This window comes from Hypanus sabinus, chromosome 24 (assembly GCF_030144855.1).
Source record: "Hypanus sabinus isolate sHypSab1 chromosome 24, sHypSab1.hap1, whole genome shotgun sequence".
In the NCBI taxonomy this organism is placed as follows: Eukaryota; Metazoa; Chordata; class Chondrichthyes; order Myliobatiformes; family Dasyatidae; genus Hypanus; species Hypanus sabinus.
This window is the reverse complement of record NC_082729.1, coordinates 3,038,713-3,059,562: the sequence shown is the minus strand read 5'-3', so window position 1 is coordinate 3,059,562 and position 20,850 is coordinate 3,038,713. Positions and strand designations below refer to the sequence as shown.

Below are 20,850 nucleotides of genomic sequence, written 5' to 3'. Positions count from 1 at the left end.
ACACAGGTTTTACAACAATCCATGGCCACCCATGTAGAATTGAGCCTTTTGTCACAGACTGCTCTTAAATTCGGAGCTACCAAGTTGGGTTTGGAACTTATGAGTCCTCAACTCCTGTAACAAAACCACATCCCTGAAGCGTGAGAGATTTGTTTTCTGAAGTCAATGAGAGGAAAAGACCATTTCCTGTTTTTGGGTTTAGTTCCTCCAGAACAGGCAGTAGCACACCCAGAGATGAACGAGTCAGATAAGCAAACCTCCTCAACTTCGAAGACTGTCCGGCAGCTGACTGAAGACCAGCTTCCAATATCGACCCAGCTGGGGGCCATCCGTCATATCCCCCCAGTCCTGGCTCTCTGGCCACCGTTCAGGGTTGGGAGATTGCTTCACTGCCAGAGATGCCTTCACAATGAAACTGTAACTCCCTTCGGTCCTTTGCAATTGTAGAAGATCGCGGAGTCATAGGATATTCATGATGCGTAATTGTTCAGCTATGGGGATGCATTTAAGCGGAGCGAGGGTAAACTGAAAGGCGAGGTGGGGCAGTTCATTTCTAACAGAGAGTGGCGGGTGTCTGGAATGCACAGCCTGGGCCGGTGGCAGGGTCAGATATGACAGGGGCATTCAAAGCTCATAGTAAATAATCAATATCCAACGTTTTCCTGACTTCAAGTTTAATTATCGTTAAACCATACACATACAGCCAAACAGGACAACGTTACTGTATCGAGAGTTCTTGACGAGGATTGTTTGGACCCAAATGTTGGAGGGTCTGAATCAGTTATCGAGACACAGTGTCAAACTGGATCAAGAACTGAGCACAAAACAAACACTGGATGATATTACCCGTGGACTTACGATTCAGCACCGAACCTTTAAATATTAAATTCTCGGTGCCCAAACCGTAATTGCCAATAAGCGGGACTGTCTGGAAATCTTAAATGAGCCACATTAGCTATCCATAGTCCAGAGTTAGACCATCTAAATCCCAGAAGCTGGCTTGATTGGGAGCATCTCATAACAATTACTCCAGGGTCAAGGGACAAAACACAGTACCATCAGTCACACACAGCACAAAACACATGCAAGATAGCAAGCACAAATGGTGTCACAATCACACAAAACAGGAGTCAAAAACTCCTGCCATTGATCACTGGGCGGGGAGCACCGACTCCAGCCTGGACCCCACACCACACCCCCCGCCCCCCAGTGGAGCGCATCGGCCCCGACACCCCGACACCCTGTCAGCACTGCAGCTCGAGGCCCAGTCCTCGCACTTACAAGACACGTTTAGAATATCAGCAAAATATAACAATGCAGCATGTACATGCTTAACAGTTAGCTCAGAGTGGGAGTTGCTAATTAGTAATCATCCTTCACATTTCCATAAGACACAGGAGCAGAATGAGGCCATTTGGCCCATCGAGTCCGCTCCACCATTTCATCATGGCTGATCCATTTCCCTCTCAGCCCCAAACTACTCCTTTCTCCCCGTAACCGTTCATGCCCTGACTGATCAAGAATCTATCAACCTCTGCCTTAAATATACCCAATGACCCGGCCTCCACAGCTGCCTGTGGAAAAAAATTCCACAAATTCACAACTTTCTAGCTAAAGAAATTCCTCCTCATTTCCGTTCTAAAAGGACATACTCTGTTCTGAGGCTGTGCCCTCTGATCTTAGATTCCCCCAGCCCAGGAAACATCTTCTCCACATCCACACTGTCAAAGCCTTTCAGCATTTGATGGGTTTTAATGAGATTCCCCCCCCCACCATTCTTCTAAATCCCAGTGAGTACAGGCCCAGAGGCCCGAACGTTTTTCATTCGATAAGCCTTTCAATCCTGGAATCATTCTCATGAACCTCCTTTGAACCCTCTCCGATGTCAGCATGTCCTTTCTTAGCTAAGGGGCCCAAACCTGCTCAGAATACTCAGAGTGAGGCCTCACCAGTGCCTTATAAAGCCTCAACATGTTGATAGCGAACATACCTTAAGCATCCACCGTTGGCAAAGAAGTCTTTCAGGAGGATAGGTTTGATAGATATATGGACAGGAAAGTTGATAGGTATATGGACAGGAAAGGAGTGGAGGGTTATGGGCTGAGTGCGGGTAGGTGGGACTAGGTGAGATTAAGGGTTCGGCACGGACTAGGAGGGCCAAGATGGCCTGTTTCCATGCTGTGATTGTTATATGGTTATATGGTGAGGATGTGAAAGGTGAAGTCTTTGTTCATTCGTTCACTTACTTCAACACTGAACTGACTCCACAACCTATGGACTTATTTTCAAGGATTCTACAACTGATATTCTCTGTACTATATATTTTTTTTCTTATTTGCATGATTTTGTCCAAGGAAGGTGTCCGCATTTGACCAGTCTCTTTTTCGCCTTCTTGCTCAATGCTGCCGGTGTCTTGGGTCTTAGGCAAGGTTGATTCTTCAGGGTTTGTGGATGGATTCTGTAGTTCATGTTTCTGGTTTCGGGTTCTCTTTCCTTTGTTGCTATTTTACACAATTTTGATCAATACGGACCAGCTCTGCGGCCTGCGGTCAATGCACGCCACAGCACTAAGTTGAATTGAATGGAACTAAACTGAAGATTCCTTAGTTTCAATGTCTGTGTGGTTTGGTGCTTAACATTCTGTTTCTCTCACTTGATTTTTGCTGTTTAAGTGATTTGTTCTTCATTTTTGCACGTTGGGTGTTCGATGAATTCTTTGAAGGATTCCGCGGAGTTTCTTTGTTTCGTGTCTGTCCGTGGGTTGTATACTGCGTCCAAACTTCGATGATAAATTGTACTTTGAATCTTTGAACGATTTGATGTTAGTCTGTTTATGTATTATTTTTCATTAATTCGATCATTTTTTTATTTTCATGTAAATCCCTCCATGAAAATGAATCTCAGGGTATTATACGGTGACATACGCATACTTCGATAATAACTTTGAACTTGGAACCTTTCATGTGGGGTCCTATAGATGATCTGACAGTTCAATAACTCCACCGGTCCAAAGGAGTTATGCAAGAACAGGTTATGTTGACATTAATTCTGTGATGGAAGCCCGCAGAGGTGGGACACAAAGAATGCACCATCTGTTGCTCTGTTACTGACTGCCTTCTGGCCTGTTCGACACCACTCCCGTTCAGTATAACACTGAGCCACCAGCAGCAGAGGATGTCCAACAAATTAACCTGGTCCGTGAGGTAACGTTGCGGTTCTTTACAATACTGGTCAGACCACTCTTGGAAAATTTCTGGTCACCTCGTTATAGGGAGGCGGGTGCGGAGGGGATTTACCAGGTTCAGGGAGCATATTTTATGAGGATAGTTTAAGTAAGCTGGTGCTTTTCTCTTTGGAATGAAGGAGCACGAGGGGTGACTTGACAGAGGTGTACAATATAGAATGGACAATCAGAGACTTTCTCCCAGGCTGGAAATGCCTCATACAAGGGGGCGTATTTTTAAGGTGATTGATGGGAAGTATGGGGTTGGGGTTATTTTTGCACAGAGAGTGGTAGGTGTGTAGAACATGCTGCCAAAAGTTCAAAGTTCAAAGTAAACTTATTGTCAAAGTACATTTACGTCACGATATACAACTCTGATTCATTTTCTCATGGGCATACTCAATAAATCTATAGAAAAGCCATTACAGAATCAATGATCAGAATCAATCAATGCACCACCTTGTGCGTTCCACCAGAGTGCAGAAGACAAAAAACAGTGCAAACACAAAAAGAAAACAATAATAATAAAAAATAATAAGAACATGAGATGAACAGTCTTTGAAAGTGAGTCCATAGGTTGTGGGAATATCTCAATGATGGGGTGAGTGAAATTATCCCTTTTGGTTCAAGGGCCTAATGGTTGAGGGGTAATAACTGTTCCTGAACCTGGTGGCTCGAGACCTGGGGCTCCTGTACCTTCCTCCTGATGGCAACAGTGAGAAGAGAGACTGTCCTGGGTGATACGTTAGCGACATTCAAAATAGGCACATGGTTGATGGGAAAATGGAGAGCTGTGTAGGAGGGAAGGGTTAGATTGATCTTCAATGGGTCAGAAGGTTGGCACAACATTGTGAGTCGAAAGGATTTACTGTGCTGTAATGTTCTCTGTTTAAAGGAGAGGGCAACCAACCTCTCTCTTCATGTCCCCACAAAATGCAAATTGGTATCTGAAAGAAGCAAATGCTAAAGAGAGCAAAATGACGTAGCAAACCCGAGGATGTGGGGTCTGAAACTGATGAGGGATTCCCAGAGAAATTCCGCATTCTGTACTCTGCAAAGAGTAAATCTAGAGAGAGACTAGATGGGGGGGGGGGGGGGAGTGGTGAAGAAATAACAAAAATCTAGGCAACAACTTGTGAAGAACTGAATTCTCTGCACACAAGGAATATTTTAATTGCCTGTTACTTCATTAAAGGATGCACGCGTTGAGCCACAGGCACCCTGCAGGGATGCCAAATGTCTGTAGAACAATTTAGACTCGGGACAAATTCACTGGTTCATAGGGAACCTGCCGTCCGTTTTGTGCCGCCCACAGATTTTCTCCAGCATAAAGGTAACCCCAGAAAGTACAAACTGGAGATGCGATAAATATCTTTATACGGGGAGCAGATAATCAAACATAAAACACAACTGCAGCAGAACTCACTAAAAAGGACTTACTTATTTTGTACGTGATCTCAGAAGGGTCAGGCACACAGGGGGGAGAGTGGGATTGCATCGGAAAGCCCACGCAAAGTCTTGGGGGTGATTGGAACAAAGTTCACCTTTACCGGTCTGACAAAGTTCTCCAAATTCACCCTTCATTTATTTTTAAAGCAATGGGTTAGAAATATGGTGGATTTCAGTTAATTGGGATATGTTGGGACCAACACATTTTGGCCCAGTTAAGCAGTTGCCCAATTAACAGCAAGTTTCGTAAAAACATTTTAAAAGATATAAAAAAGACAAGTTACCATTTAACTGTAATGGATTATGTATTTAAATGGAATCGAGAACAAATCAGATCACTACCAATACCATTACAGTACTATGAACTGTGTATTAGCTCCTAATAGTTATCGACTATTAGGGAATTACAGGTTAATGGGAAAAGGCTGGTAGGTGGAGGTGAGTCCATGGGCGGATCAGCCATGATCTTATTGAACGGTGGAGCAGGTTCGACGGGCCAGATGGCCGACTCCAGCTCCTGTTTCTTATGATCTTACGTACACTGGCTGCTGTGTTCCTTTGATTGACTGTAGTGAATAAAGCCAGCACAGGCACTGAGTACAGATAATCAACTGCCTTCATACAATGCTTCCAACAACTGCATCCTCCAACTCTTCCATTTCATTGAAACATTCCAGATGATTGCAGATACCTTCAAATTCTTCGTAGTTCCTAACCTGTTAAAGTAGTGAAGCCACTCCGACCTGTCTGTCCATGGCCTTCTCTACCGTCAAGATGAGGCCACACGCAGGTCGATGGAGCAATACCTTATCTCCCGCCTAGGTAGCCTCCTACCTGCCGGCATGAACATCCAACTCACAGACTTCCGTTGATACCCCTGACCCCCCCTTATCCCCATTCCTATCTATTATTTTAGCCTGGTTCTCTTTCTCTCTCTTTCCCCCCCTCACTATAATCTCCCCCAGCCCTACCTTTCTTTCTCTTTTATTTCCCATAATTCTCCACCTTCCCCCTAGCCCATTTCCCTCCAGTCTATCACTTCCCAGCTCTCTACTTCATCCCTCCCCCCCCCCCCCACTTCTTATCCCCTCTCCACCATCCCATGTTACTTCACTCCTGATGAAGGGTTTCAGCCAGAAACATCGTCACTACCTCCTCCCATAGATGCTGTTTGGCCTGCTGAGTTCTGCCAGCATTTTGTGTTTTTATTTATTTCCAGCATCTGCAGATTCACTCGTGTTCATTTTCACTCCTGGCTGTTTGTGGCATCTCCAAGCCTAAATGCTTGAAACCTGTTTATTTCTTATTTCCTGTTAACCATCCATGCCAAAAATCACTGCTTTTTGAACACCATCATTTAACTAACGCTAATTAAAAATAGCTTGCGCTGAGCACAGTGTGGTGCCTAACCGGCACTAGTTAGAAACTGTTCAGCCGCAGACTCCTGTCCCAGTTAGGTGGCACAGTGTCCCAAATAAACAAAAGGAATCAAAACAAGTTTCTCAATTAGCTTTTGTTCTTTAAGACTTGGCCTAAATTAGCACCTGCCCTAACCGGAATCCACTCTGCTTAATATCCATTGCAATTAGTTACATCCACTAATTACCCCTCACTATTTTTGCACTACTTATGTATTTTTAATGTATATAATTTATAATTTACAGTACATCATCCTCTATTACACTATACCGCCGCCACATAACAACAAACACCCCATGCACCCCTCATACAAACTCTTCTCCCTCCTGCTGTCTGGAAAAAGGCACTGAAGCATTCGGGCTCTCACAACCAGACTACGTAACAGTTTCTTCCCCCAAACTATCAGAGTCCTCAATACCCAGAGCCTGGACTGACACCTTACTGCCCTATTGTCTTGTTTATTATTTATTGTAATGCCTGCACTGTTTTGTGCACATTATGCAGTCCTGGGTAGGTCTGTAGTTTAGTGTAGTTTTTTCTGTGTTGTTTTTTACGTGGTTCAGTCTAGTTTTTGTATTGTGTCATATAACACCATGGTCCTGAAAAACGCTGTCTCATTTTTACTGTGTACTGTACCAGCAGTTATGGTCGAAATGACAATAAAAAGTGACTTGACTTGACTTGACTTGCCAGTGATATTAAATCTGATTCCAGTTCCGTCTCTAAATGGTTAACGCTTGATGTTTTTACCCTTTGGAAAAGATTCTGACTGCCTCTCATAATTTTATAAATAACTACCCCTTCCCTCACCCTCCAGAGTAAACAACCCAAGTTGTTTGAATCTTTCCTTAGCTCATACCCTGTAATCCAGGCAATGTCCTGATCATCCAGTTCCGCACCCGCTCCACTACCTCCACTTACAAAACAAACGCTCTGAAACAAAAAAGCCAAAAACTTTCTTTGCAACCCTTTCTACCCGTGATGCCACTTCCAATGCATTATGGGCCTGTATTCCCCGATGCCTTTGTCCTACTGCGCTCCTCAGTGACCGACACCTCACCGGGCCTGCTGGAAGTCACACATGGTTAGGATATACATTGCAAAATGGTACGGCACTAAGGAACGCTGATAAAGAGGGACGATGGGGTTTGAGTTCCCCAAAAGTGGCATCACAATGAGAGAGGGTGGTGAAGAAGGTGTAATCCTCACCTTCACAGACAAAGATGCAGATTTTAAAAGGTTTTCATTTCATTTAGAGGTAACAGGCCGTTCCAGACCAATGAGGCAGTGCCTCGAAACTATACCATGTGACTGATGAACCTGGACACCTTTTGAATGTGGGTATCTTTGGAAACCAGGGCACCCAGAGGGAGCCCGCACAGTCACAGGGAGAACGTACACACATCGGTGGAGTTGAAACTGAGTCACTAGCGCTGTCGTGGTGTTACGCTAAATGCTACTGTGCACTACAGTTGCAGCTTGACAATACTCTTGTTTAGACCACAATGAGGGTATTGTGTGCAAGTTCTAGTTATGCCTTATCATTCAGATGTTCATCTGATGTTTGGCAGACTTCCTGTGGCCATATTTACTATGTAGAACTTACTTTATTTTTTGAAGCATAATCAGAACCTGAATCAGAATCAGATTTACTATGCTGACATATGCTGCAAAGCTTATTGTTTTGCACTGCAATATATTAAAAAAACATAAATTACAATAAGAAGCATATATAGAGTACAACACACACAAAATGCTAGAGGAACTCAGCAGGCCAGGCAGCGTCTATGGAAGTACATTTCTATGTACTCCTCATCTTTCTTCCTCCTGTGCTGCTGAAGGATCTCAGCCCAAAATGTAGACTGTAATTTTTTCCATCGATGATGCCTGGCCCGCCGAATTCCTCCAGCATTTTGTGTGTGTTGCTCGGATTTCCAGCGTCTGCAGATTTTCTTTTATTTACATAGAGAGTACGCACAGTACTGTGCAAATGTCTTAGGCACATATATATCGCTAGGTCATCTCGGACTTTAGCACAGTGCTGTATTTGCCAACATGGAGCAGAAAGCGAGTTTGCAAATCTGGCGGGAGCAAAGACAAGGTTATTTGACTCCAAACAATTGATTTGTAATCATTACAGAATGCCTGTCCGGTGCTTCCCGATACCTTCCCCTTTTCCAAACCATGATTCCCCTCTCCCTGCCTCCTTCCCACTCTCAGTCCACAATAGAGACCCAGATCAGAATCAGGTTTGTCATCACTCACATATGTTATGAAATTTGTGGAGTTTTTTGCAGCAGCAGTACAGTGCAATACATAAAATAAATACAATAACGTGCAAAATCTTGGGTGGGGGGTGTGCAGAGCGCAAACTTGAAAATACTTCACTAACTCAAAACTATTTTGTGAGATCCTGAAGTCACAAAAAGCCCGGTGGAAAAGAAAGTTTGCCACCCAGATAGTGCTCTTCTCTCCATCACATCTCTCCTGTAGGTTGATGACCAAAACTGCACAACACTCCAGATGAGACCTCACCAACATCATACACAATTTCAACATAACATCCCACCTCCTGTAGTCAGTACTTTGATCTATGAAGGCTAATGTGCCAAAACTTTATTAGCAATAACCTGTGACACTACTTTTAATAAGTTATGGACCCGTAGGCCCAGATCCTTTTGTTCTACTGTACTCCTCAGTGCCCGACTGTTCAATGTGTCGGACCTACTCTGTCTGGTCCTCCTGAAGTGCAACACTTTGCACTTGCCTGTGTTAAATTCCATCTGCCACTTCTCAGCCCATTTTTCCAACTAGTCCAGAACCAACAGCAAGCTTCGTCGCTGTCCACTACCCCCAATCTGGGCAAATCTGCTGTTCCAGTTAGTCACATTATCATCCAGATGGCAGGAATGAAATGCATAGGAAAGTATGAAACTGTAGAAATTTCTTGACTTTGCCCAAAACATCACTGGCACATACGTCTCCACCATCGATATATCTATTGGAGGCACTGCTTCAAGAAGGCAGCACCCATCATCACTCTCTAGATCCTCACTCTCTAGGCCATGCCGTCTTCTCACAGCTCCCATCAGGCGGGAGGTACACCAGGTTCAGGGACAGTTATTACCCTACAACCATCAGGCTCCTGGACCAGCATGCATAATTTCACTCACCTCAACGTTAAACTGCTTCTACACACTACAGACTCACAGACCCTTTACAACTCATGTTCTCAATATTATTTTTATTTACACAATATGCCATATTTTGCACATTAGTTGTTTGTCAGTGCTTGCTTATGTATAGATTTTCATAAGTTCTATTTTATTTTATCTTCAAGAAATTAATCTCAAGGTAGGCTCGGTAACATCCCTATAAATACATTGATAACAAATGCACTTTGAACTATATATAAAACAAAAGAGACTTGGTAGCACAGTGGTTAGCACAACGCTTTACAGTGCAGGCAACCCCAGTTCAATTCCCAGCACTGCCTGTAAGGAGTTTGTACATTCTCCCTGTGACCGTGTGGGTTTCCTCCGGGTGCTCCCGTTTCCTCCCGCAGTCCAAAGACGTACCAGTTGGTCGGTTAATTGGTCATTGTAAATTGTCCCGTGATTAGGCTGGGATTAAATCAGGGGATTGCTGGGCGGCGTGGCTTGAAGGACCTATTTTGCATTGTATCTCAATCAATAAATAAATAAGAAGATGTGGCTTGTGAGCAGCTACTTCCCTTAAACTACTGAGTTCTTGAATCAGCCATCCCAACACAAATCATTACCATTTAGATCATCTTGCACTACGAGGATTTCATTTTATTTTGTTCTAATTGTGTTCTTTTATTGGAAAAATTGCTTATAATTTATGATTTTTTTCTTGTGAATGCTTTTTTATGTGAAGCAACATAGACAAAAGGCTGGAGGAACTCAGCAGGTCGGGCAGCACCTATGGAGGTGAATAAACCGCTGACGCTTCGGGCCGAGACCTTTCTTCAGGACTGGAAAGGAAGGGGAGAAAAAGAAGGTTGGGAGGAGGGGGAAGGAGAGCAAGCTGGCAGGGGGAAAGTGGGTGGTGGAGAAGGAGGGGATGAAGTGAGAAGCTGGAGACAATGGGTGAAAAAGGCAAAGGGCTGGAGAAGAAGGAATCTGATAGGAGAGGAGAGTGGACTATAGGAGAAAGGCAAGGAGGAGGAGCACCAGAGGGAGGTGATGGGCAGGTGAGGAGAAGAGAAAGGGTGAGAGGGGAACCGGAATGGGGAATGGAAAAAGGAAGGGGGAGGGTGGAGAAATTCCTGGAAGTTTGAGAAATCAATGTTCATGTCATCATGTTGATGGACACCCAGATGGAATATAAGGTGTTGCTCCTCCAACCTGAGAGTGGCCTCATTGTGGCAGTAGAGGAGGCCACGGGCTGACATGTTGGAGTGGAATTAAAATAGTTGAACCAATTCACCGACCCAGGCTGAATTCCGCCACTGGAAAGAGCTTGTAGGTTCTCCCCACGATAGCGTGGTTTCCACCTGGTGCTCCAGTTTCCTCCCACAGTCCACACACATACCTATTGGTAGGTTAATTGATCACATGGGTGTAATTGGGCATCGCGAGCTTGCTGGGCTAGAAGAGTCTGTTACTGTCTAACTAAATAAGGAGTACTGTTTGTACCGATCAATTCATCACACAGTACATTGAGGTAGAACAAGGTAAAACAATAGAAAAGTGTAAAATAATGTGTTAAACTTGCAGAGAACGTGGACACCAAGTGGTCACTTTATTAGGTAGAACTGCTCATTAATGCAAGTATGTAATTGGCCAATAACCAGGCAGCTACTCAATGCATAAAAGCATGCAGACATGATCAAGAGCTTCAACTGTTGTTCAAACCAAATATCAGAACGGGGAAGAAATGTGATCTAAGTGACTTTGTTCGTGGAATGATTGTTGGTGCCAGATGGGGTGGTTTGAGTATCTCAGAAACTGCTGATCTCCTGGGATTTTCACACACAACAGCCTCTGGACTATTGGAGAAACTAGATACTGTATAAATATCTGCTGCAAAACAACAAATTTCACAACATATGTCAGTGATAATAATTCTGACTCTGATGATGACGCCAGGGCTGAAGGCAGCAGCAAAATTAATTCAGGTCCATACGGCAGATCCGGAGATGTCACTGTTTACAGTGGAGTGACGTAGACCAAATTAGCAATTATGCTTCTTTCACTTTCCAGTCCATGACAAAATGAGCAATTTTTATTTTTTGGGCTTGTTGAGTAGAAATCCACAGAGATTCACAACTCAAGATGTTTCTGCTTCAGGGATCTTGCACACGCTGCCGACTGCCACAGATTCGTGGCAATTGACCCAGCAATGTCTGGGCTGGTAAAAAGCTCCATGTTCCCTTCCAGAATCTCCTGCCTTTTTAGTGCATTGGAGAAGCCAGCTAGCAGCGGACAGGAAAAATGAAAGTGTGGAGGGAACACGGGAATAAGAGAAGCAAAAATATAACTGATCAAAGAAAAGTAGCAACAGGGAGGAAAACGGTCAGAAAAATTCTGGGAAGCGGATGGAAGAGATTGAAAGAAATGCGATTTCTACTTCCGGTAAAAAACCCTCCCCTCGCCACTCTTCCTCTATTCCTCATTCTGGCCTCTTACCTCTTCTCTCCGGTCTATCATCTCCCCCTGGGTCCCCTCCTCCTTCCCTCCTTCCCTCCCTCCCTCCCTCCCTCCAATGGTCCATTCTCCTCTCCTATGATTCCTTATTCCCCAACCCTTGTATCCACCCACCAGGCTTCATAAAGTCACAGACTCATAGAACAGAACAGCACAGAAACAGTCCCTTCAGCCCATCTAGACCATGCTAAATTATTTAAACTGCCTACTCCCATCAACCTGCCTCAGGACCATAGCCCTGCATACCCCTACCATCCATGTCTCTATCCAAACTTCTCTTGAACCCAATAAGTTTCAACTCAACAAATCCAACTCGCATGCCTCCCTTGCCCTGGCAGCTCACTCCACACTCTCAAAGCACTCTGAGTGAAGAAGTTTCCCCTGATGTTCCCCTTAAATTTTTCACCTTTCACCCTTAACCCATGACCTCTAGCTGTAGTCCCACCCAACCTCAGTGGAAAAAGCCTGCCTGCATTTACCCTATCCACACCCCTCATAATTTTGTATACCTCTATCAAATTTGCCCTCAATCAATCCTCCTTCCCCTCCCCCCACATTTATTATTCTAGCATCTTCACCCTCCCTTTCCAGCCCTGAAGAAAGGTCTCGGCCCGAAACATCAACTGTTTACTCTTTTCCACAGATACTGCCTGACCCACTGAGTTCCTCCAGCATTTTGTATGTGTTGTCATGGTTAAGTGTACAGAATCAAAAATATCAAAGGAGGTCAACACAAACACAAGAGATTCTGTAGGTGCTGGAAATCCAGAGCTGCACACACAAAATTCAGCAGCTCAAAATCAGAGTCAGGTTTAATATCAATGGCATTTGTCAAGAGGCAGCAATATATTGTAACACAGAATCATAAAAAACTCTAAATTACAGCAAGTGCAATCAGGTTGTGTCTATGGAAAGGAACAAAGAGTTGATGTTTCTGGCTAAGACATCAGGACTCAGCCCGAAACATTGAGCTGTTCAAACACCTTCATCCAAACTACATCAAGAAGTTCAATTGCCCCCCTTTCTTGTAAAAATAAAGCATAATAAAAAAAAGTTAAAAACATGTCAGATCTTGTAAGGGTTCAGCAATGGAGATAATGGAGTTTCGAGAGGGCAGGGTAGAAATGGAGTATTTTCTGGATGTATCAGACATCTGAATACAAAGTCCCACTGCAGTGTAAGACAAATATTCAGATACGAACCCCTTGGTGAAGTACACTCAATGCCCATTTTATTAGGTACACCTATACACTTACTCATTAATGCAAATATCTCATTAGCCAATCATGTGGCAGCAACTCAATGTATAAAAGCACGCGGACATGGTCAAGAGGTTCAGCTGATGTTCAGACCAAACATCAGAATGGGGAAGAAATGTGATCTAAGTGACTTTGGCTGTGGAATGATTGTCGGTGCCAGATGGGGTGGTTTGAGTATCTCAGAAACTGCTGATCTCCTGGGATTTTCACACACTGGGATTCCCAAATCTTTTTTTATGCCACAGACCTTTATGATTAACTGAGGGGTCCGTGGATCCCGGGTTGGGAACCCCTGAGTCTAGAGTTTGCGAAGAATGGTGTGAAATCCAGTTCTGTGGGTGAAAACACCTCGTTAATGAGAGAGGTGAGAGGGGAATGGCCAGATTGGTTCAAGCTGACAGGAAGGGGAGAGCAACTCAAATAATCAGGTGTTACAACAGGGGTCGGCAGAACTTCTGCGAATGCACATGTCTAATATTGAAGTGGATGGGCCACAGCTGCAGAGGACCACAAACATACTCTCACTGCCGCTCTTTTAGGTACAGGAGGCGTCTAGTAAAGCGGCCACTGAGTGTATAAATGTTCTTATTGCTATTTATAGCAATTTCTAGGTATTGCATTGTCCTGCAGTCTTAAAACAGCAAAGTTCACGATGTATGTCAGAGATAAACCCGACTCCGGTTCACTTCAAACATCAGAATGGGGAAGAAATGGCTTTGACGATGGTTGTTGCCTGTCAGGGTGGTGTGAGTGTCAGCTGACCGGGGATTTTCACGCACAACAGTCTCTGCAAGAGCATCTCTGAAACGCACAGCAGGTTGAACCCTGAGGTGGACGGGCTACAGAGTACACCAGTACCTGAGAAAGCAGCCGGCCGAGTGTACCGGGAACGCGCAGACTCTTCAATAAACACTTTGAAGCGCTGATCGCAACGGCCTCCTTCTTCAAGTAAAGAAACATGACGACCTTAGTCATTTTAAAGAGGTCGGCTGCACATACCCTGGGCTATTCAGTGAAAAAATTACTTTGAAATTCATGGCAAAATTATTCCAATTAAAAAGGGCACTAACCCCTTTGCCGGGTCTGTTGCTTTTAAAGGGTACCCTGATCATATTAACACCATTTCAGGGCAGCGACATGGGAGTTGTAAGCAGGTCCACTTACCCCACAGAGAGTTAACAGTAACTGTGTTGGTGCCCCTGCACATTTCTGCCTGGCTCGGGCAGACTGGTGGCGGGCTCTCAGAGCCCTCGCTGCGTGCTCACTTGTCGATCTTTCTCCATTCGCACTCCCCGATGGAAAACAAGCGCTTCTCCCAATCTCCAATCCATAGAGTGACCTGCGTGAATTCCAGCACTCCGCTGAATGCTCGGAAGGAAGATGAGGTATTGCTGATGACGAGAGCAGATGGCAAATACCCTTCGCCCAGATTCTGCAAAGTGCAGGGGATGTGGGGCTACAAGCAGGAAACAGCTGCGCTCGCTGACACCGGGAATCCTGCTGTCCCGCACATTGCGAGCGGGAGGAAGCTCGGCTGCATCGCGGCTTCCCTCCTTGTGTTTAACTGGCTGCGAGTCCCAATTGGACACGCAGGAAGAGGCAAGTCGCGGCACAATCTGCTGCAGGTCAGGGACACAGATGCCTGCAGAAACCCCATTGTCTGCACCGAAAGCCATTTCCGTATTTTAATAAATTGCACAAATGTTTGCAGCCACGGATCCGATTTCCTCTGTGGCCCTTTTACTGTCTGTGCGCTTGAGTATCGGTGATTGAAACAGGGCGCACACCGACCTAGAGTGTTAACTTGAACTCAAATCCAAACGAACAAAGGAGGAAAGGCGAATATAAACCCCCGGGACTCTGCAGATTCTAGAAATGCAACACAACATCACACACAAAATGCTGGAGCAATTCCACATCGGAGAAAAGAGAAGTTCCCCTTCACTGGCAGAAGTTTGGAGAACGGGGGAGAGAGTAGGAGGGATCTTGCGTTAAACATTGGATCCCATCTGAGACCTGTGTAAAATCATTAATACTCCTGGCCTGATCTCTGCACCCACACACAAAACATAAAATAACTATCCAATGGTGGGCACTCTCACTCAACTGACCCGCACAGAAAACATCACACGCTCTGCCCTGTAAACTTGATGATTCCAATCATTTTAAGCAGTTTTATCTGAGACTTTCACCTTCAAACCGTTTCTTAACCCTGTCCTAGACCATTGGAAGAGAGCACGACAGCACTCCTACTGCCCCAGGAGCCCGCGGAGGTTGGGCCTGTTGGTGGACAGCGCTCCTACTGCCCCAGGAGCCCACGGAGGTTGGGCCTGTTGGTGGACAGCGTTCCTACTGCCCCAGGAGCCCGCGGAGGTGGGGCCTGTTGGTGGACAGCGTTCCTACTGCCCCAGGAGCCCGCGGAGGTGGGGCCTGTTGGTGGACAGCACTCCTACTGCCCCAGGAGCCCACGGAGGTTGGGCCTGTTGGTGGACAGCGCTCCTACTGCCCCAGGAGCCCGCGGAGGTGGGGCCTGTTGGTGGACAGCGTTCCTACTGCCCCAGGAGCCCACGGAGGTGGGGCCTGTTGGTGGACAGCACTCCTACTGCCCCAGGAGCCCACGGAGGTGGGGCCTGTTGGTGGACAGCGTTCCTACTGCCCCAGGAGCCCGCGGAGGTGGGGCCTGTTGGTGGACAGCGTTCCTACTGCCCCAGGAGCCCGCGGAGGTGGGGCCTGTTGGTGGACAGCGTTCCTACTGCCCCAGGAGCCCGCGGAGGTGGGGCCTGTTGGTGGACAGCATTCCTACTGCCCCAGGAGCCCACGGAGATGGGGCCTGTTGGTGGACAGCGTTCCTACTGCCCCAGGAGCCCGCGGAGGTGGGGCCTGTTGGTGGACAGCGTTCCTACTGCCCCAGGAGCCCACGGAGGTGGGGCCTGTTGGTGGACAGCGCTCCTACTGCCCCAGGAGCCCACGGAGGTTGGGCCTGTTGGTGGACAGCACGCTGTGTGGCTGCATCGCGGCCTGGAGCGGGAACACCAGTGCCTTTGAGCGGAAAACCCTACGTCAGTGGGAAAGGACGGAGGAGGGCAAAGGGATAGCGTGATGGGGGCCAGTGGAAAAAGAGGGAGCGGGGGCAAAAGGAGTGGTCACCTGAAGTCAGAGAAATTAATATGCATGCCATCAGGTTGAAGGCCACAATAATAACAGTGACATGTTGTTTCTGAAATCTGAATCTGGCCTCAGTTGCCAATAAACGCTCTCCAAGCAGCACCTGGAGTACAGAGTGCAGTTCTGGTCTGCTTACTTGAGGAAGGATTTACTGACTTTGGAGTCAGTGCAGAGGAGGTTCCAGATTCTAGAGATGAGAGGTTTAGACTATGAGGAGAGGTGAGTCACCTGGGACTGTACGGCTGGACTTCAGAAGAATGAGAGGAGATCTTACAAAAACCTATAAAATTAAGGAAGGGGTAGGTAAGGTAGAGGCAGGAAAGTTGTTTCCACTGGTAGGTGAGATGAGATCTAGGGGACGTAGCCTCAAGATTCTGGGGAGTAGATTTAGGACAGAGATGAGGAGGAATTGTTTTTCCCAGAGGGTGGTGAATCTGTGGCATTCTCTGCCCAGTGAAGCAGTGGAAGTTACCTCAGTAAATATATTTAAGACAAGGTTGGATAGATTTTGCAAAGTAGGGGAATTGAGGGTTATGGGAAAAAGGCAGGTAGATGGAGATGAGTCCATGGTGTCAGGAACGCGGCTGGATGGACCCAAACGCAGGACGCAGACACTGAAGTACTAGGGGGAGGTCAGGATGGGGATGCCATCAGTAAGTATATCCAAGACAAGGTTGGATAGTCGGGGAATTGAGGGTTATGGGGAAAAAGCAGGTTGGTGGAGGAGTCCGTGGCCAGATTAGCCATGACCTTATTGAATGGCAGAGCAGGCTCAATGGCCAGATGGCCGACTCCTGTTTCTTATGATCTTATTGTGTGGGATTGGGAAGTGGAATTCCAATGGCTGGTCACTAGGAGATCTGGTAGACAGAGAGGAGGTGCTCAACCAAACTGAAAACCCATCTGCCATGGACCAATACCATTAAGCAAGGGGTCCGTGGGGCCCCAGGACAGGAACCCCTGGTGTAGACACTACAAATGAACAGGGAGGGAATGGGAGTAACACACACAAAAATGCTGGAGGAACTTAGCAGGTCAGGGAGCATCTATGGAAATTAATAAACAGTCAATGTTTTGTGCCGAGACCCTTCATCAGGACTGGAAAGGAAAGGCAAGAAGCCAGAATAAGAGGGTGGAAGGGAGGGGAAGGAGGTGATTGGTGAGAACTAGGTGAGGGGGAAGGTGGGTGGGTGGGAGAGGGAGGAAGAAGTGAGGAGCTGGAAGGTATAGGTAGAAAAGCAAAGGGCTGAAGAAGACAGAATCTGAGAGAAAGAGAGTGGATGATGGGAGAAAGGGAAGGAGGAGGGGAACCAGAGGGAGGTGATGGGTGGGTGAGAAGAGGAAGATTAAGATGGGAGCCGGAATGGGGAATGGTAAAAGAGAGACGAGGGAGGGGGAGAGATAGAAGAATGGGGAGAAGGGGGAATGGAAGTGAGATATTGGCTGGGTTCCGGTGTTGCAAAGACTTCAAAAGTATTCATTGCCCAGTGTTAGCAGAGCAGGAACACTGGGAGGGACACACTCCAGTGAATGGGCTGCATCCCCACCTCAGTACAAGGATTCTGGGGTTCAAAGCCCATCTGGGGACCGGGAGGACAATAATTTTGGTAACACTCCAGCTCACACTAGCAGAGTTACTGCAGCGTTTCCAATCGGATGTTAAATCAGGAGCCAGCTTCCACTCTTAGCTGGCCACCTGCAGTCCCTTCGTCTCTGGGTAATGTTGGCTGAAGAGAAGATTCCACCAAAATCCGGGCCAGTCTCAGTCCCTGTTTTGAAAACCAATTATTTAATTATCATCACTTCTCTGTTTGCAGCAACTTGCTACTGACGAGTTATCTACCATGCTTCCCATGTTGGCCGTGAAGCACTTTGAGAAGTTGTGCAAGTTCAAAGTTCATTTATTATTAAAGAATATATAAATTATACAACCTTGAGATTTTTTTGCCTAAGATCAGTTGCAAAGCAAGAAACTCTAAAGAACCCAATTTTAAAAAATAAAGACCAACCCCCAATGCACACTCAGAAAGAGAAAAAAAAACAAATCATGCAAACAACAGAAGCGAGCACCAACAGCAGCAAATTGAGTCCTTAGTTAGCCCAAAGCCTCGGTATTCAGTTCATCATTTTAGCGGGCTAAACCATCGCAAAATTCGCAAAGACAAAGCACAGCAGCCGGGGGCAGTCTCACAGCTTCAGGGTCTGGCCCCGCTATGGCGAATCGCTCCGGGCCTAGATTTCGCTGCTGAAGAAGCCGTTCTCGACCTCTCCGGATAGGCTCGGCGCCCAGAGCGATCCAACCTCGCCTGCCCCTCGGCGCCCTGCCCTTCCAATCTATATGAGCCGGCATTTAGATTGTTCAGAGGACCGTACCTTTCATTAGGCCCAGGCTTGACCGTGGCAAATCGCTCCCAGGCCTAGGACACCTGACAAGAATGGCTCCATGCAGGTGCAAGTCTTTCTTTAAAAAGCCGGATTTGCCCGTTTATCAGTACGTCTCCCGCGGCCAATATGAAAGAGGCTGTGTGTTCGGTATCTCACACGTTCTGTGCCAGTCCCTGCCACTCAGGTACTGAGCTACTTGACAGGTTAACCCCCAGTGAATCTACATCACCTCTCCAGGGAGCCAAGAGATTTATCTGTCACATACACATCAAAACACTGAAACTTGCGGTGAAATGCGCAGCCTCGCCTCAAACACAGTCCGAGGATACACATAAGCAAAACGCTGGAGGAACTCAACAGGCCAAGCAGCATCCACGGAAGTGAATAAACAGCTGACATTTCAGGCTGAGACCCTTCTTCAGGACTGGAAAGGAAGGGGGAAGATGCCAGAATAAAAAAGTGGGGGGAGGAGAAGGAGGATAGATGGAAGGTGACAGGTGGGTGAGAAAAGTAAAGAGCTGGAGAGAAAGGAATCTGATGGGAGAGGAGAGTAGACTGTAGGAGAAAGGGAAGGAGGAGGGGACCCAGGGGAAGTGAAAGGCAAGTGCCAGCAATAGAAGAATAGAAGAAAAGGGAAAGGGAGAAGGATTTTTTTTCACTGGAAGAAGAAATCAATATTCATGCCATCAGGTTGGAGGCTGCCTAGATGGAATATATGGTGTTTCTCCTTCACCCTGAGGGCGGTCTCATCGTGGCCCAAGAGAAACGTTAGAACTGGAATGGGAATGGGAATTACATTGTTTGGCCAGCGGGAAGTTCCACTTTTGGGGGACTGAGCGGAGGTCTGAGGGTGTGCTGGTGGCAGCCCATGTGTGTCACCACTCTTCTGGTGCCAACACAGCACGCCCACAACTCACTGAACCGAACCCGCATGTGATCGGACTGTGGGAGGAAACCGGAGCACCCGGAGGAAACACACACAGACACAGGGGGAATGTATAAACTCCTTCCAGGACTGATTGAACTGAACTGAGGTATGGGGATTTGGCGTGGAATCTTTCTTTCTTTCTTTTTATTAAAATACAGACATTTTGAGCCATGCTGCTCAGCAATCCAATTTAATCCTACTCTAATCACAGGACCAATTAACCTACCAAACGGTACCTCTTAGGACTATGGAAGGAAACTGGATCATTCGAAGGAATCCCACACAGTCACGGGGAGAGTGTGCAAACTCCTTACAGGCAGCAGGGGGTGTTGAACCCAGGTAAAGCATTGTGCTGACCTCTACACTACTGTGCTGATGACTTTGTGAGGTTGGGGCTTAATATTCTGTATTTCTTACTCAATTTTTGTTCTGTTTTTGCTGTTTGAGCAATTTGTTCCTTTTTTTTGCACACGTTGTGGGTTTGATGTTTTTCTTTGAACTGGTCCCATGGAGTTTCTTGGTTTTGTGTCTGTGTGTGGGAAGATGAATCTCAGGGCTCTGCACTGTAAGCATCCTTTGATAGTAAGTGTTCTTTGAATCTTTTTGAACTGGATCCTAATCCTGCAGATGACACTGCAAATCATGAGGCTAACCGCTGTGGCACCGTGCCTCTTTGGTACTAGCAGCCCAAAGCCATGCCTCTGCCTCATTCGCAAAATGGTCAGACAAACCAGAGTGACGTAGAGTCACAAGGGCCAAATACATGCAAATGGGATCAGCTCAATAAGCAACCTGGTCAGCATGGGCCAGATGGGCTGGAGGGCCAGTTTCTGTACTGAATATGACTGATCCCCCAGAATTTTGTGGCACTGTAGCTTCATAAATACAACAAGAATATTTAAGGCAGAGATTGATAGATTCTCGATTAGTCAGGGTGTGAAGGGACACGGGGAGAAGGCAGGAGATTGGGGCTGAGAGGGAAATGGATGGCTCTGGGCCTGCACTCACTGGAGCTCAGAAGAATGGGGGGGGGGGGAGAATTGCATTGAAGCCTATCGAATGTTGAAAGGCCTCGATAGATGGGTGTGGAAAAGATATTTCCTATGGTGGGGGAGTCTGAGAGCAGAGGGCACAACCTCAGAATAGAGGGATGGAGATGAAGAGGAATTGCTTTAGCCAGAGGGCAATGAATCTGTGGAATTCGTTGCCACAGGTGGCTGTGGAGGTCAAGTCACCAGGTATATTTAAGGCAAAGGCTGATAGATCCTCGATTGGTCAGGGCATGAAGGGATACAGGAATACTGAGAGGGAAATGGATCAGCCATGATGAAATGGCAGAGCAGCCTCGAT

General features: G+C 46.4%; 1 protein-coding gene across 7 annotated transcripts in view; it reads right to left on the bottom strand.

Annotated features, from left to right (window-relative positions):
• LOC132380411 (tyrosine-protein kinase Fyn-like) overlaps window positions 1-20,850 on the bottom strand; it is a 300,099-nt gene that overhangs the window by 80,691 nt on the left and 198,558 nt on the right. Inside the window, exon 1 of one of the 7 annotated variants that reach the window (XM_059949176.1) lies at window positions 14,187-14,494. The exons of 4 other annotated variants lie outside the window; for them this stretch is intronic. In XM_059949176.1, coding sequence (XP_059805159.1) covers window positions 14,187-14,229 — 43 coding nt within the window. In that variant the 5' untranslated portion in view covers window positions 14,230-14,494. Of the gene's footprint in view, window positions 1-14,186; window positions 14,495-20,850 lie in introns of those variants that run through there. 2 more of the 7 variants (XM_059949170.1, XM_059949169.1) reach the window with 2 other exon arrangements.